Genomic DNA, 17,307 nt, shown 5'->3' with positions numbered 1-17,307 from the left:
TCTTTTAGTACTTCATAGGAAAATGATACAACATGAACTACATAAACTGTTCTAGGATGACTTTCTACAAAACAAAAAATGGTCATGTGTTTTGGAAAGAGCACTGAATTGGAGTCAGAGGACATGCGTTCAAGTATATCTCTGTTGCTGACTAGAGGCATCGCTTTGCCTGCCCCTCTGACCCCTCTTGAATAATGGAATATTTCCTTTGTCCTGCACAACTGTTCACAAGAACCAGCTGCTGTGGGTGGAAACTGAGGTGTGAGTGTTGTGGTAGATTGGAATTGAAGAGGACCTGGCAGTGATCAAGTTCCATTTGGTGTTTTCTGATGCAGCCACAGGAAGTGAAACCAGTTACAATTTCTGGGACAGTAAATCCAAGTTAAGGTTTTGTGATTAAATGCATCCCATGGGTTACATGGTTCAGCTAATTTGTCCATTTGGCTTTTTTTTCCTCTTGGTAAGAATGTACATTCTTCCTTTGAACTGTCTCAGTTCTCCAGGTTTTTAATTTTGTTTTGCTACTCATTTTTCCCCCTAGGACTTCTCTTCTTTCTTGTTTTTTTCAGTAGCATAACATGAAATTATGTGTCCTACTTTTATGTAAGATGAAAAGAATAAGATAATAGAATAATGATATATGGTTCTATAGGTAAAAATAAATGAAGACAGTTTTGCAACTTTAAAGTTTTTTTCTAAATTTTAAGATTAAACTTTAAAGTTCCAGAATTCTGTAAATGTCTGTTATCTAGAACTCCCACAAAAGTTTAAACTTTTGCAGTTTAGTACCGATTTCATCTTTTTCGTGGAAGCAAAAATTGTTTATTTGTAATGAATTTCTTTCTCATGAAACTTACACATAATAAGAGTTTGTGTATTTTGTTTCATTTAATCTTACCTTGCCCTCAGCCGCTACTTTGTGTGTTCAGGAGCAGTGTCTGAGTGGTTGTCACATCACTAAGCTGCCCATTGGCAGGTCTGGGTTCCCAGCCCAAGCCCAGGTGGTCTTTTCAATGGAGAACAGTCTAACTAGTGGTCATTCAATAACTATGAGAGCAAACACACCCTACAGCCAGGAAATGGGCATTTATCTACCAAGAAGTGTGCCTGTGGGAACTAGGAAGAAAGCCCAGGAACTATATGTGAATCAATTCATGGATATACTGGGTGCAGGATGAAACATCTGAGGAAGCCCACCGTGGTGAGTTCAGAAGGACATATAATGTGTTTTTTTAGAAGCAATAAAACAGAAGGGCTCTGAGATTCCAGCTTTCAGAACCCATATCAGTTAATGGCTTCCAGTGCTACTTTTTTGACTAGCATATCATGCGTGACCTTCCTGGTCCTCAAAACCTGGAAGGTTTGCCTTTCAGAATATACAAGTGAGGGAGATTAAACTCAAAAAACTTACTGGCTTAGACAAGAAATGCTTATATTTATTTTTTACCCTGAAGCTAAGTTTCTATTGATCCCCACCTAGCCAAATAATTGGAAGCCTAAGTCGATGATGAGTGCATTTGTGGAGCAGAGAGGAAATCAGTATGCTCACATATGAGTGACCTCACCACCTCCCTCTACTATTTTCTAGTGTCTCGTTTGGCAAACAAACTATGAAAAATGCCCCGAAAATTAACAGTATGGTTCCCTCCCCTTACACTGGATTTGTGTGTCTAAAGGAAGTCATGCCTCTGTATCAATGAGATCTGAATTTTTATGCTGTTGTAGGAAAACAAAAAGTGAAAAATGATTCAGTTGCACACAAGATTAGCAGTGCAGTTTTCTCAGAAATGTATTTTTGTATGAGGTCTTTTTTAACCTATTTGGGTGTCCAGTGACCTGTTCCTGCTGGCCAGAGATACTTAACTGTGGGGCTCTCTCTCACAGCCCGGGTTGGCCACTTCAGAGGAACTAGGATGTTCTTTCTGGAGCCCTATGCAAGAACCACCCTGGAAGAGAGAGTAAGTGCGAGGGCAGATGCAAATCTACCTCTGTGGTACTGCATCAAGAGGATCTTTGCCTGCTCATTTGTGATTGCTTTACACCGTTGCCTATTTCCTGAATATTGGCTGAAATTCCTTGAAGGAATTTTTCATGCAAATGAAGCAAAACTGCATTTGACTGGATCTGAAACTTACATTGCAGTCAGTGGTATTTGACATCTTAGAGAAGTAAAGCAAATATAGTTCATGAGACTAGTGCTCTGAAAGTATCATGTTTTCACAAAATTAATGTTGATTTTAAGACACAATATAGCCATTCTTTTGAGAGCAGTCACTTTTTATTAGGGCAAAAGGATGCCAATTTTTAATGTTTAAAAGACCAAACAAAATAATTTCATTGTGAGCTATCCCTCAATTTAATACATGCACAGCTTTTTGCCATCTCTCGCACAAATGTTAGTCATGATTATGCATTTATATAATGTTTTCCTTCTAAGACTCAAGTTTAAAATATAATGTCTTATTAAAGGATTAAGTCTGTGGGCATGAATCACGTAGACCACACCACTTAGCCATCTGGCTTTCCTTTCTCTCTTCCTGTGAAGAAACAATCAAATGATCTTGAAGCCCAGACAAGCGCAGGCAATGCTGGTTGCCTCTTGGTCCACAGGATTTGAAGTTCACATTCCTCCCACTCACACTGTAATGCCAGGACCTTGACCTTGGTGACAGTCAGGTTCCCTAACTTGTATTCAGGCAGTGGTAACATTAGACAACACAGCCCAGGCTCACCTGCAGATACGGTGATTGCTTAGAGTATAAGTTGGAGGCCGGAGTCAGTTCTCTGGATATTTTGTCATCCTACTGTAATATCCCACTTGTATGATTTTCAATTATTTTGTTGACCATACGAAATAATCAGTAGCCCCAGGGGGAGGAGGTATCAAGTAGGAACACATCAGGAAACAATACACATCCATGCATAAAAATGGTAGTGCTTTATCAGCATTTTAAAAAAATACAAGATAATGTAAATCTGGACTACTGACTTTGACGAGTAAGTGTCAAAATTTAATAAATCCAGAAAATAAGTAAAAGAAATAGAGGTAAACAAATATCCAGAGAACTAGATAAAAGAAATTAATTTTTCTTTGGGAGAAGGAAATGGAGGTATACACTGGCATTTACTGATATGCAAAGTTCCCTATGGGGCAGGTCAAGGGTCTCCAGCATGATCTAGTTTGTCCTTCTTCCTGACTTCCTAAAGGGCAGCATTGTTTTCGCTTTCTCTCTGTATCTTTCTCTCCTAAGCTCCAAGATTTATTGATTGAACAGAATTTTTGAAAAAAAAAAGAATTCAAGAAAGAATTTTCATACAAAATGTTATGTTACTTTTCTCACATTTTTGCGCCTTCTAGTTTGCTGTAGAGAACATTAGAGCTTCCCTGTTTAGTCCTTTGTGGGGTCTCTTACACCTTGAGATTTCATCTTTGACCAGGAGTCTTAAGTGTCCATCACAATGTGTCTTCCAGAGGCTCTGCATTTGGTGTTTTGGTTGCTCTGTGAACCTTTCAATCTTCTTTTGCCAATCTTATTTCTAAGAATTTTCTCATAATATTTCATACTAATTTCTTCCCATCCTTTCTCTTGTACAGGTTAGTATTCACTAGAGGGACATATTTAATATAAGATATAGATATATTTAGAATAAGTTGTAGAAGAATAAGACTTATAATACATTAACTTATAGAATAAGATGTGGAAGAATGCAAAAGGGCTGTCTGCATCCTGGAGATCCAAAGGTTCCAGTTGAAAATCGAAGGCCTAGAGTTCATTGCAGAGTCCCATCTGCGCTAGAAGCCTGGAGACAGACATCCAAAGGCAATGGTGAAGACTGGAGCTCCTCCGAACAAATAGAAACAAGACTTCCTTCTTGTTTCCCTTTTTATTCCATCCAGGATACAAGCCCATTGGTTAGCACCACTACAACCAGAGCAGGTCTTCCCTCTTAAATAAGTCCATCATCCACACCCAAACTATGCTAAACCAATCAGCTGGGTGTTTCTTATTCAAGTTGATACCAGTTAATTGTCACATTCTTCCTTGGCACTACTTAACACTTGGTAGAAGCTGGACTCTTCAGATTGAGCTTTAATTTTCTTATGTTTTCCTTCCTGTTATTTTTGGAGAGTTTCTCAGTTTACCTTCCAATTGTCTCAGTAGATTTTTTTTTTTTTTTATGTTTAGCTGTTATTTTTTTTTTTTTTTCTTTTGGTAGATATTTTGAAGCTGGATCTGGCCATATAGTCTCAGCTGGCCTTAAACTTACTATATATACTAGTCTAGGCTCAAACTTGTGACCCTCCTCCCTTTCTTCTTCCCTCCCTACTGAGTGCTGGTATTGCAAGTATGCACCACTGTGCCTGTCTGGGCTGTCATGTTTTTAAATATCAGAAGTCCTTCCTTATTCCCTGAAGACCCAGTTGTGAGCAAGCTTCACTGCAGAAACAGTAGTTGACATCTGCTTATCTTTTGGGTAGAGCCTTGTCCTCACATATCTGGGGATAAAGCTTTCCAAAGTAGAGTCTCATCTTTCCAGAGAGGTTTTGACTTGGCCTTTTCCTTTCCTCCCTGCTCTCCTTTGTGCCTCAGGCCTGGGGTGTATGCCCATTTAGGCAATCCCAGAGAGCCCTACCCCTCAGAAGTAGAGGAGGGGACCTTCACACGCCCAGGGAGGAGCTTCCTCTGTGCCCAACTTTCTAAGGAACCTGAGCCTTAAGCCCCTTCTCTACTATTCATTCACTTTGCTTTCCTGCCGTGCCTATTGCTTCCCCACTAGGGCTGTGTGTCCAGCAGCTGTGTACCCTGTAGCCTCCCTTCCACTTCCACACACCCTTGGCCTTCACCTTATGGACACTGCAGTTCTCTGAATTCACATGTCACACTTTAGTCATGGGCATCTCCACATTTTGTTCACAGTTGAAGTTGGTTCTCCTTGACCAAGGAGGTATCTTTCCCTAACTATAGTCTTTCCTTAAAAAATCTCTGCAGAGCAAGATGATTTTTAAAGAGCCTGAAATACTTTTATACTCTTAGCATAGAAACAAGTTATTTGTAAGAACATTACCTTACTCTCGCAGAGGTCAAAAGGGCAAACAGCAGTGTTTATATTGAGCTAGAATGTCTGGCTCGGGTGCCCATGCTTCACCACGTGGCCTACTGATGTGATTTAGTGCTCACAATTGGGACCTCCATGCTCTTGTGTGCTGCTGTGCCGCACCATATGGCCATGTGGGCACAAAGCAGGTCGATAGTTAGTGAGAGACTCAAGGACATCTGCCTCCAAGCTGAAGTGGCTTAAGTGCCTGACAGGTCATGTTAGCACATGAGCAGACTTTTGAAGGAGGTAACCTTGGGGACCGTAATGTGGTGACTTTAATAACATCTTTAACTTAACATGTCCAAAATATTACCATTTTAGCATCCAGTAAATATTAACAATAGTAGGATAGTTTACATTTTTAAACACTTATTATGTCTCCATTCAAATGTTAATTTTTCATCTTATATACTTCACTGTGTTGAGATTTTTATCAAAAAAAAAAGTAAATTCACATACCAAGATTTTCCCACCATACTTTAAGAAAGTGAATCGGAGTGTTAGTTTTCAACTTTCAGTTAATGAAAAAAAGAAATAGGGGTCCCTCTGTCTCATTTGTCCATTTCTCTGGAATATAGCATATCATGGCTCGTGGTGGCTATGCGGCCGCTGACCCTAGAGGCACCATGGGGGAGTCAGTGCCACACAAAGGCCAGGGAGCATGACCTGGGGCTCTCAGAGGCACTGAAGCCTTCAGGAGGGTGGATATGCTGGAATTTTGTAAGGAAGGACTGTAGTTAGGGAAAGATAGACAAAGCAGTTGGGATCTGCCAAGCCCACATGCTGACACTAGTGATCTGGTGACCTGACCTGGTCCAGGTGGACTGACCATTGTCATGTGGTGCCTAACCCAAGGCTTCCTTGCAGCACAAAGCAACAAGACAGATGGAAGCTTTTCACTTCATCTGGTAAGGTTTTTCTTACAGTTGGATGAGGTATGATTGCTGAATAGTGAACTGCACACCTGCAGAGTGTGTAGATTGATGCATTGAGGCATGCTTGTGCCACTCAGCACAAACCAGAAAGCTGATGTTTATATTCTCTCTATATGTGCCCCCTGCTGAAAGGAGCCATCCTGTTTCTGGTTCTGAAAGCCAAATTGTGGCTTCCAGTGCAGCGGGGTCCTACTCTGTTGCTTTGAGCAACAGTTCATCATCTCTGGGCTTTGACTTCTCCTTGGAGAGGATACCGCTTGTTTTCCCCACAAGTATATTTAAAATACTTAACCTACAGTGCCCAGGAGGCTGTTGGGAACTGAGCACTTGGGTGATCACATAGTCACATCAGGAGCTTCCCAGCTCCTCACCAGCGTGGTGAGGCCTTGGCCCCCTGGCAGCCTGTCGGAATCCTAGCAGCCTCCCTTAATCCCTTAGCTCTGATTGCTGGTCGAAAAGAAAATAAATCCTGGGAAACATACACAGGGAGCAGTATTTTACTGTAGATTAGATGCTGCTCAGGGTGAGTGGCTTTGTTTCATCAAAGTGATCCCCAAAAGTACACACAGTGCCATGTGCAAGGGTGGGCACACCCTTGATAAGCCTCGTCACCCCTCCTTCTCACTGTCTCTTCTCGGCCCCACAGAGGGTGCTCAGAGCTCTGCCGTGTTCCACTGGTGGAGTACAAGCTAGACAGCGAGGGTGCGCCCTGCGAGTACAAGACCCCCTTCAGGAGGAACAACGCATGGCACCGTGTGCCCACACCAGCCCTGCAGCCCCTCTCTCGAGCCTCACCTGTGCCTGGCACACCTGATCGCCTGCAGTGTCAGCAGCTACTCCAGCAGACCCAGGCTGCCATTCCCCGCAGCACCTCATTTGACCGGAAGTTGCCTGATGGCACCAGGTAATGCCACTCTGGGCATGGACCAAAACAGCAGAATGTCAGGAAAGTCTTACTTGGTATGACCTCTTCTGCATTAGCTTGTTCTGAGCCCCTGATGGTCAGGGTGGTGGGTAGGGACCTCAAATGTGGTGTTCAGAGTGCAGCCCTTTCCTTTTCCTGCTGCGTGCTGATACAATATTGCCCTGCCCATCATGACCCCAGGCTGCCCTCTTCATCTGATACCTGCCCACCATGTCTGCTGGCTTTCCAAACTACCTCGGTGAAAGTACTCTAGAACTCTTCTATATGTGCCTTCAGGCAAATAAAGTAAAACCAAGGCAGGAATGATGAAATTTCATCATCTCAGTGCAAGTGGAGGGCTGAGAGGCACCAGGAGCATTAGCACTTTGCTTTTCTCCTCCTCCTGAGCAAAGTGAATTGAGTGGGTCTAAGATTGATTTTTATTTCCAGTGGAATTTAACATATTGATATTGTTAGCTCATTTCTGTAGTTTGCTTCCTTTCTATTCTGTTTTATATTTTTATCTGATTAGTGGGTGATTGTCAAAGCTTGGGTTTTAAACACCCGAAGATTCTTAGAATAAGGAGTATTCCCAGCATGCATAGTTGGTATATAGCAGGCAGAGTGGTCCCCAAAGATTTCCACATCTTAATCCCTAGATCCTGTGGATATGTGTGGTTACATGGCAGTGGAGAATTGTAGATAGAATTAAAGTTAATGAGCTAGTTTTGGGGGTTTTGTTATTTGTTTGTTTGTTTATTGGTACTTCAAATTTAACTCAGGGCCTTCCTACTGAGCTATATCACTAGCCCTGCCCCCAGTCCCAGCTTTGGCATTTTTTGTTTTTGTTTTTGACAGTTTCACCTGCCCAACCAGCATTCAAACTCAGTCGTCTTCCTGCCTCAGTCCATGTTGGGATTATAAGCATGTTAAGATTCACTTTTCAGTGAACAAAATACATTTGTTTAATGTTAAATCCAGTAGTACTAGAAGCTGGAGAGAATTTGGAGTACCTAATTTTCATAGGTCATGTCAAGGGAAGAAAACTGAAATTACTTAGTTATGGTTGTTAATTCCTACTCCTCTTATTTTCACTTTCACTTTTGTCCATTGAGGTGCACCAACTTCCTTCAGATAATGTGTCAGGTCCTGGTCTGATAAGTTGTTATCACATACCAGGAGCCAGGCTGCCCAGTTTCCTTATCTGGTGGATAAACAGTAATGGTCGCATCTCATCAGGGCATTCTGAGTGCATTATTATAGGTGAAATGCCTAGAAGCAGATGTGACACATAGTAAACTCTAGAAATATTAACTAGAATCAGTGAGACTGGCACATGTAATCATCCTCTGCCTGCTCCATGCATCTTTCCAGAGTGGATGCAAAAGTAATTTAATTTAATGTAAAGTTGTTTTGGCTCTGGGTCTCCTTACTTGAAGGTTGCTGGGTCCTGAGCTTCCCACATTCAAAAATGTGCGTAATAGCTCTGGTGAGAGGAGGAGCCACAGCAAGAAGCATCTGGAAGGAAGGAGTCTGCACAGCCTCCTGCACTTACTAGGTAGAGCTTAGTAAATTACAGGGAAGACCAGGAGGAGTCCAGTAGCCAAAGAAGCTAGCAAGCATATCTCATCAAGTTCTTATGCATATTCCTCACTTTGTCTGAAAAAAGATAAATAGGATTGCATTTAGTAGATGTGTGAAAATAAGTGGTGCCAAATTTCTGTAGAGGTTTTAGATATAGAGCCAATATATTTGCATTAAGTTTTGGGAAATTTGAGTTAGTGGTGTCTTTATAGTTCTGTGTTCTTTGGGGTATTATTCACAGTTTTCCATATTTCACTGGAGGGATGGCTCTCTGTGCTTTAAATCTTAGACCAAGAAGACCTGCCCCACTCTATCTCTTTTCTTGAGCTAAATTGTCAACTATAAACTACCTGAAGCCTTGGGGCATCACAGATTTTTTTTTTTTTTTTTTTTGTACCAGGGATCGAACTCATCACCTCACACTTGCCAAGCAGGCGCTTATGCTGCTGAGCGAAATCTCCAGCCCCAGCATCACAGATTTTTAATTTATCCATGGTTACTCTTTTTTTGTACTACAGTATGTTTTTCTTCCTCCTTTTTCATAGTCAAAGTGAATTTGTTTGTAGAACAGTGCCAATAGGTGAGGGTCTAACCAGGACATGGTGACCCAGTAATAACTACCTTCCTTTCAGAAGTTCTCCCAGCAACCAGTCCTCCTCCAGTGACCCGGGACCCAGCAGCAGTGGACCCTGGAGACCACAAGTGGGCTATGACGGGTACTGCTCATTTCTACCTTCCTATCTGTCTCCTTGGGAAGATTGTGTGTTTGTGACTGGTTCTAGAACATTTACTGTGCACCTGCTCATCCAGGAGGCCATTTGGGGAGCATGAAAATCCCTAATGTGCTTTCACTAAGTGACAGATGCTCATCATCTCCATATAGGCAGAGCTTACTAGCCTGTATCCTGAGCCTAGTTTTTCCTTTTGGTGAAGAAGGCTTTCTGAACATAATAAAAATTTGGAGATTCTACAACAGAGCTCCTTGGGTGTTTTCCCCTCGTGTGAATTGCCAAGCAAGAATCAGCGCTGTAAACCAGAGAAGCAGGGTCAGTGTCAGGGAACCTTTGCTTCCTACTGAAACCTACTGAGACACTGAGGTCGCCCAAAGCTGCAGGCAGAAGGGCAAGTGTGGTGTCAGCCTGGCAGCGGTGACCTGGTGAAGCCTGGTGATGGAGGAATGAATAGTACAGAGCTGGTTGCCAGCGTGATCAGAGGGTGTGGGTGCACTGGAGGTCACTGGCAATGGGTAGCTCTGGGCTGTGCTCATCCCTAGGATCCCAGCTCTTCTAGTTTGGGCTTGGATGGGAGGTATTCATAGTCTAAGTTACATGTGTTCCTCACCTTAGACAATGCAGGTCTTAACATTCATATGTTAAGTAATTTTTCCTAATTAGTTGCATATTAAACATAGAGGGTAGGTGTTTAATTTTCTTTTTGTATAAATTGAAAGAGCTTTTCTGTATTTTTTCTGTGACCTGGATTCTGTAAATAAGAATCACATTTTAATGTGAGTACATTTTCTTTGATTCACATATTCCTTTTCTGATGTTATATTTTCTTATTTGGGGTGTTCATAAACTGAGCCCACTTCAATATAAGCTAGAGTTAATCATTTTTTCTTTTCTCTAAAAAAATTGAATAACTTACATGTATCAGTGGTGTGTGTATTAGACACAGAGAAAACTTAATCCAGAACAGTGAGCCTTTCCTTAGTTGGCAGGGATGGTGTCTGGCCTAAGTGGCCACCTCAGCATCTATGAAAAATGTCATCCAGCTACCTGTGTCCACCCTGTGGTGATCTCTGACTGCTGATGCCCCGATATATCTGGTGGGTTGGCCAAAGACACTGGAGTTCCACTTTCCAGAAGGCAGTTTCATGTGAGGGCTTCCACTGCGTGGCCTTTCTAGAAGCCAGCACATCTGTTCCCCACTGGCAGGTGACTTAGCAAGGACAGACTAAGCTCTGCATTCTCTCTAGGTGCCAGTCCCCTCTGCTGCTTGAGCACCAGGTCCCAAGCCCTCTGGAGTGTGACAGGGCCAGGGAGCGTGAGGATGCCATAGAAGGAAGCGGGCTCACAGGTAACATGGAATCCTGAGGCAGTGATGCCCTTCACAGTCCTTTCGGTGCTGCCACACATTTGTCCATTCATTCATTCTCTCACTTCTTGTTTGGGGGGCACCTGTGTGCACCAGGCTGAGATGACTAACTGAGCCTCCCAGTGAAGAAAGGATGTGGCTGTGGGTAGTTGTGACATGATTGTGGGTATTTGTGGTATGATGATGGTGTAGCAGTGAGTAGCTATGGTGTGGCTGTGGTTGACTGTGGTATAGCATGTAGCAGTGGTTGACTGCAGCATGGTATTGCTGTGGGTTGCTCTGGGTTGAGTTGTGTCAGGGGTGGTCCGTGGATGGCAGTGATTGGCCGTAGATAACAGTGGTTGGCTGTAGTGTGGTTGTGGTTCAGTATAGATGGCAGTGGTTAGCTGTGGTTGGCTGTGGTTGACTGTGTTTGTGGTATTTGTAGAAATGAAAGACTTAATGTGCGCTTATTTTGTTCACTCTTGGGCATATCCCCTGGCAAGAACTAGAAGTCCTAAATGCAGAGGATCATTTAATTCTTGTATTTTGAGGCTCTTTTGCTACTGCCAGAAGTTGGTAATTCAACTCTCCTCTCCTCTCTTTATGTGACAGAATCCAAATGGCATGGCCAGCCTTCCAAAGTCCTCAACACCTACAAAGAAAGAGCCCTGCAGAAAGATGGTAGTTGCAAAGACTCTCCCAATAAGCTTTCTCATGTAAGTCTTGTTCATGGTGATTTCCCCTTGTCAGGAGTGTCACATAGTAGGGCAGCACACTTCCTGGGAGTGCCTAGGATTCACAGCATATCCCAGCACATGGTAAGGTAGTGTGCATGCCTGTAGTGCTTGAAACGTGCCGTTTGCCACTCAGGGGTCTTACAGGAAATGTGATACAAAGCAATTTTTTGGTTCCCATTATTTATAAAGCAACTCAAAGAACTGTCTTACAGTAAATTACTGGAAGAGCCAGGATTATATCACAGCCTTCTCAGCCTCAGTGTCCAGCCAGTATTCAGGAGTTTCTGTCCCTACATTTGGTGTGCTGTTAACCACTCATCCACTGAACAGTGTGGGGGCAGGAGAGACACTGAAGAACCCATGTGGGCAGAGGCTGTCTGTGGGGAACCCTCACATGCATCTCTAGCGACCACTGATATGCACATAGGCTAACACCGCTCCACGAGATGTCCTCTGTCACTCATGTGCACTGCCTCACCACCCTTGCAGAAGTGTGACGAGGCCTCATGAGGACTGCCTCTGTGAAAAAAAGCTTCCAGTTAAATAAGAAAAAGGCATTGTTCACTAGTTCTTGTCAAAGAAATTGAATGTTTTAAAGTGCTTTGTTTTGAAAATGTGCAGGTGAAGAGACTTTATCAGCTCTTGGCTTTTCAGCCATCATCAATGAACTTTACAGCTGTCATTAGCAGAATTAGACAACATTTCTTCCTGGAGCTCTGGCCACAGCCTGCGTCTGAATCACTTGGCCTTAGCTGTGTCCACTCACATCCATCTTTGCAGTTCTCACTGCAAAGGCTCTGGCAGAGGGAGGCAAGATACAGGCATGGGCTTTAGGGTATCAGTGTGTGACTGAAATGGTAGGGTTTTACTTAGATTTGATAGAATGAGAGGAGAAAGGCCAAACCACTTTGAAACCATCCAGGTGTACCTTGTCCTTGGCTCCTAAAGCCATTGGCTGGTGTTCAAGTCCCGTTAACTTTCCAGGCAAGGGCCATATCTGTCCAAGCACACTGGACAGACAGGGTGTATTCTATTCTGTTTGCTTTTGTCATTTTGGAATCCAAGCTGAGCCTTTTCCAGATCTCTCTTTTTTTTTCTTATTTATTTATTTATTTATTTATTTGGTATGGGGATTGAACTCAAGGATTGACCTTGCACTTTCCAGGCAAGCACTTACGCCACTGAACCAAATCCCCCATCCCACATCTCTTTACTTTGAAGAGTCTGTCTCTAACCTGTGGGACAGATCTTGGCTGGGGTTCCCTGAGAGGGCATTCTCGAGATTACATGGTGCTTTGTGGCTAAAAAGAAGCACTTTGTGTGTGTGTGTGTGTGTGTGTGTGTGTGCGCGCGCGCGCGCGCGCGCGTGCGCACAGGAGCCATGTCAGTTCAGTGCAGTAAATGCAGAAGGGGTGCATACCTGCCCTCAAGCCCCACAGTTGTACTCAAACCTGGGTCTCCTGCCCCATAGTTGGGTCATCAAAACACTTTCTTGATATATGTGCCTTTCTCCTGTGATTAATCTCCTTTTCCCTTCCTAGCCTGTGTAACCATCATTGATTACATTCTTGTGAATGATGCTATGTCTCTTATGCTTCATGCACCGGTAACTGAACAAAGACCTAAAAAAAATGGTGCCCGTTAACTCAAATTATAGGAGTTTTGATGAGGCAGGGACTTGTTGCTGTTTTGGAGAAGAAAAAAAAACAAACTTTACTGTCCATATAGGAGTAAGTGGAAGGACTGGATAAGGCTCCAGGATGTAGCTCTGCATTGGATCAAGTAGCATTGGGTCAGGATTCACTTTAGGGCACATCTGTTTCTCTTTGCTCTCAAGATTGGGGACAAGAGCTGCTCCAGTCACTCCAGCAGCAACACACTGTCCAGTAACACCTCCAGCAACAGTGACGACAAGCACTTTGGGTCAGGGGACCTGATGGACCCAGAGCTGATGGGGCTGACCTACATGAAAGGGGCATCCACAGACAGCGGCATCGACACAGCCCCCTGCATGCCAGCCACCCTCCTTGGCCCTGTGCACCTGGCAGGCAGCAGGTCCCTCATCCACAGTCGGGCCGAACAGTGGACCGATGGGGCTGAAGTCTCCGGGCCTGACGATGACCCAGCCAAGATGTATGCTGTGCATGGTTATGCCTCTACCATCTCCACCAGTGGGGCTGCTGATGGCAGCATGGGTGACCTCAGTGAGATCTCGTCTCACTCCAGGTGAGTTGCATGTGCCAAGCTGCCCCTTTCAATGTCTTGGGCCTTCCCCATTGGGGACCAGGAGCAGGTCTGAGGCCAGTTGTCAGTGTGTGCCCCACTGTCTACATAGGAAGTATTTATTTTTAAAATCTAATTGTCAGTTTGTACATGTTGAGTCATGTTTTGGTGATTCATTTCCCTTTTAAATTTGAAGGAAAAGTTCACAGATTAGTTGCTCCAGCTGGGCCACTAATGCCTCACAATGTCACACCTACATCTGGAAAGGAGGCACAGATTCAGTACAGATGTGAGAGTACCACTCACTGGGGCTACCACTGTGTGGTTGTGTCCGCAACCATGTGTGCTTCTGAGGTCGCATTGCTTAATGTGACCGTGAGCCTGTGTTCAGCTGGGCAGCTGGCACTTTTAAATGGAGAGGCTAAATGTAAAGGAACTGTACTGTAGAGTGCAGATATTTAACACTTAACTAAGTGTTTTTAAATTCCGATTTGACATAAGCCTGCATGTTTCTTTTAATTAAGTGTGTTGGTACCATTTAGATATATGCATAATGATCACATTCATCCTAAGGAATCTGTACCTTGATTTGTACAATCAAGATGTGTGCATTTCACATCTTGATTGTTTCTTCCCTGTCCCCCTCCCCTCCCTTCAACAGCTCTTACCCTCCTTATTTACAAAGCTTTGCTTCCATTTTATCTTTCTTTTCTCTTTTTTTCTCTTCCTTTCTCTCCCCCTCCCTTCTCCCTAGATCCCCTTTCTTTTTGAACAGTTTCTTTGTATTTCATAATATCTGTTATGCATTTTGGGTTTTATTTATATTTTCAGTTTCTCACACCAGAAAGACAATGCAGTATTTATATATGTTTGTCCAACTGATTTCACTTCAGAGTGTGATCTCAAGATTCATCTAGCTAAGTTTATCCTTTTTTATAACTGAATAATAGTCCATTGTCTAGAAAACCCCACATCTTTTTATCCATTCAATTGACAGGCATTTGAGTTGTGCTATTACAAACTATGCTACTATAAACGTGGTGTACACTGGCTTTAAAACTCGTAGCTTGTGATTGCGGCCTTTAGTTTCAAAGATGAGGTGAAGAAATGTTGTCTTAGTTACTTTTTACTCGTTGCTGAGACAAAATACCTGAAGCCCAAAGTTGGGAAAGGAAAGGTTTATTTCTTACAGTTTTTGGAGGTTTTAGTCCACACTCAGTTGGCTCCAAGGCAGGCGAGCATGGCTGGACTGCAGTTCATGGCAGCTGCCAAACAGCAAACTCGAACCAGCAAAAAGAGAAAGAGACACCTTCTTCCTGCCATTACATCACATCCTGGCTCCATCCCTGTGTGGGTGGAGCACTGACACCATCAATCCAAGCACTAGACACTGAACGAATAACAAATGCACAATTCAAACTCGTGAGGCCTGAGGGACACAGACATAGACCATGACAAATGTATTTATTCAGCTATTCTGTGGGCAGCATTCTACTGCTCACAAAATCTTAAGCTGTTAATCTCAATCTTGTCTCTAGGCCTCCCTAGTTTGTTCCTGCATCTCTTGAACTTTTCTGAATGATGGGTGAAGTTGGACAACCTCATAGTAGGACAGTCCATCAGGCCCTAGAGCCATGTGGGCATTTCTCCAGGAGCCAGCGTCCAGTGCCCTATAGAGTGCATGGGGACAGACTCCTGCCTACAGAAGCCTCCCTAGGACCTTTCCACTGTCTCCCCAGGCAACTGCTCAGAAATTGTGAATCTCAATCAGGGATGTGTATGTTGCCAGAGAAAACTCCACACTCACTGATCACACAACTAACAGGAAACTTTGGCTTGTGGAACTTTGGCTCACTGCTCAGTGTTTCACTTGGCCCAGCAGCACCAGTAGTATCACCTAGGACTGGGTCCCCTTAGGCTTCTCTTGTTAGCCCTCTAGAACCTCAGTGTTCCTAAGACTACACCGCTGTGCCACTTGCAGGCCCCATGTTTAGCCCTTATTTCTCCCAGGCAGAAAGTGGCTCTTTTATGTTTTCTGCAGAAGAGACAAGTTCTACTGCACCCCACAGCTTTCCCTGATTTCTCATGTCTTTGACTTTAATTGCTGTAGCTGGAAGAGTCATTTCTTGAGGCATTCTGAGGCCTCTGCTGGGCTGGGGCCTGTCCCAGAAAGCCAGGCAGCTGAGCAGTGGTGACCATAGCTACTGGTGAAAGAAATGAGCTCTGGGAATGGACTGAAAACAGTGAATTCCTCAGTGTCCATCAGGCCCTGTGTTTGCTCCAGGCTGAGGAAGGATTATAGGATATGAAAACTTTCAAAATATTCCTCCTCCTATTTACCCCTTTTTAAAAAATAATTTAGGGGCTGGGGTTTAGCTCAGTGGCATAAACATCTGCCTTGCAAGCAGGCGGTCGTGAGTTCAATCCCCGGTACCGATAAAAATAAAAATGAAAAAGGAAAAAAAATAATAATTTGACTTAAAGCATAAGTTTAGTACTAAATCAGTAAACTTGGTTACCTGAATTATTCCTTTCTGAATTTCACAGCAAGTTAAAAATGGGACATTTTTGATGCTTTACAACATTCAACCATCTTATACAAAGCTTAGGAATAAGACAACTATTTCATGATACCTTCTTAGACTAATGTAACTGGTGTCACAGTTTGTATCTTAGCTTTGTGCTAAGTAAAACTTCTGTGGAAACTGTCTTCAGAACATGGAAATAGAGGAAGAGATATTTATGAGCATTTGAAAGAATTTTCTTGATTACCTTACGTATTCACTAATTTAATGTGTTAGGAGATAATTAGAAAGCTCATGAAAGTGCTGGGCTGGATTTCTCCTTGACCCTCCTTCCTCCCACCACTTTAAAATAGGTGCATACACAACTGTGGTGCAAATGAGAGGCCTTAAGTAACACAGTCCTGTGCCACTTGACTGCCCTTTACTCACACTTGTTAGGTGATGGTGACTTTGAAGATGCATCTCAACTTGGGGTGTGGGGTTCTGCTCAGGATCCAATTGAGTCATTAAGGGAATCTCTTTAGCACTTCCTGTCTGTGTGAAGTGGAGCTTGGGAGCAGGTGATAAGATTTTCAGTCCTACCTTGCTATCTGTTCATTGAGCACAAGGAACCATCCTTTCAGTTCTGTGGAGATTCTGCAGGCTACACTGCCAGGCCCAGTGAGGGCAGGCATTGTCCCCTTCACCCATAGGCTGATATGTGGTCTCCTCAGCATGGATGCTCACTGCCTGAGGGTCTAGGTTATCACCAGGAATAGCCCAAGTAGCAAAATAATCTCTTTCAGGGGTGGGCCAACCTAATGCCTAGCACCACCACATGTCCTGATTTCATACCCAGTCTGTACTTAACTGTTTAACACCCCACACCAGGTACTCATCAGTACCTTCCCACCAATAAGTATAGTATATAGATGCGATGGGGGCATGTCCTTTCTTGTTCACCTGTACCCATTACAGTTAGTATATCTAGAACCCCATACCTCGTAGGTATCCTTAACAAGTGAAAGTAGGAACCAGAGTGTATACTATATACTTAGTGGTAGAGTTAACAAACTGATGCCTGGGTGACCAGGAATAGAGGTCAAAGGAACATGAGGTCTGCCCTGCAGGTTCACAGAATCAGCAGAGGTGGGAGGAGCATGGTGTTGACACTCTTGCATCACAGTGTCAGAAGAGGTGAGAGGAACGTGGGGTTGGTCTTCCCAGGTCATAGTGCCAGA

General features: G+C 43.5%; 1 protein-coding gene across 7 annotated transcripts in view; it reads left to right on the top strand.

The window, feature by feature from the left end:
• The window catches only part of Sipa1l2 (signal induced proliferation associated 1 like 2), a 172,559-nt gene that overhangs the window by 131,679 nt on the left and 23,573 nt on the right, over positions 1-17,307 (top strand). For all 7 annotated transcript variants that reach the window (XM_023566576.2, XM_063260049.1, XM_023566578.2 and 4 more), the window contains 5 exons: positions 6,682-6,939; positions 9,156-9,239; positions 10,502-10,602; positions 11,215-11,318; positions 13,177-13,565. In XM_023566576.2, the coding sequence (XP_023422344.2) occupies positions 6,682-6,939; positions 9,156-9,239; positions 10,502-10,602; positions 11,215-11,318; positions 13,177-13,565 (936 nt within the window). The remainder of the gene's footprint in view (positions 1-6,681; positions 6,940-9,155; positions 9,240-10,501; positions 10,603-11,214; positions 11,319-13,176; positions 13,566-17,307) is intronic.

The sequence above is a fragment of the Cavia porcellus genome, unplaced genomic scaffold (genome assembly GCF_034190915.1).
Source record: "Cavia porcellus strain 051 isolate PalLab524CR breed Dunkin Hartley unplaced genomic scaffold, mCavPor4.1 scaffold_13, whole genome shotgun sequence".
NCBI lineage: Eukaryota > Metazoa > Chordata > Mammalia > Rodentia > Caviidae > Cavia > Cavia porcellus.
Note: the sequence above shows the minus strand (reverse complement) of the source record. Positions and strands in the feature narration are given on the sequence as shown.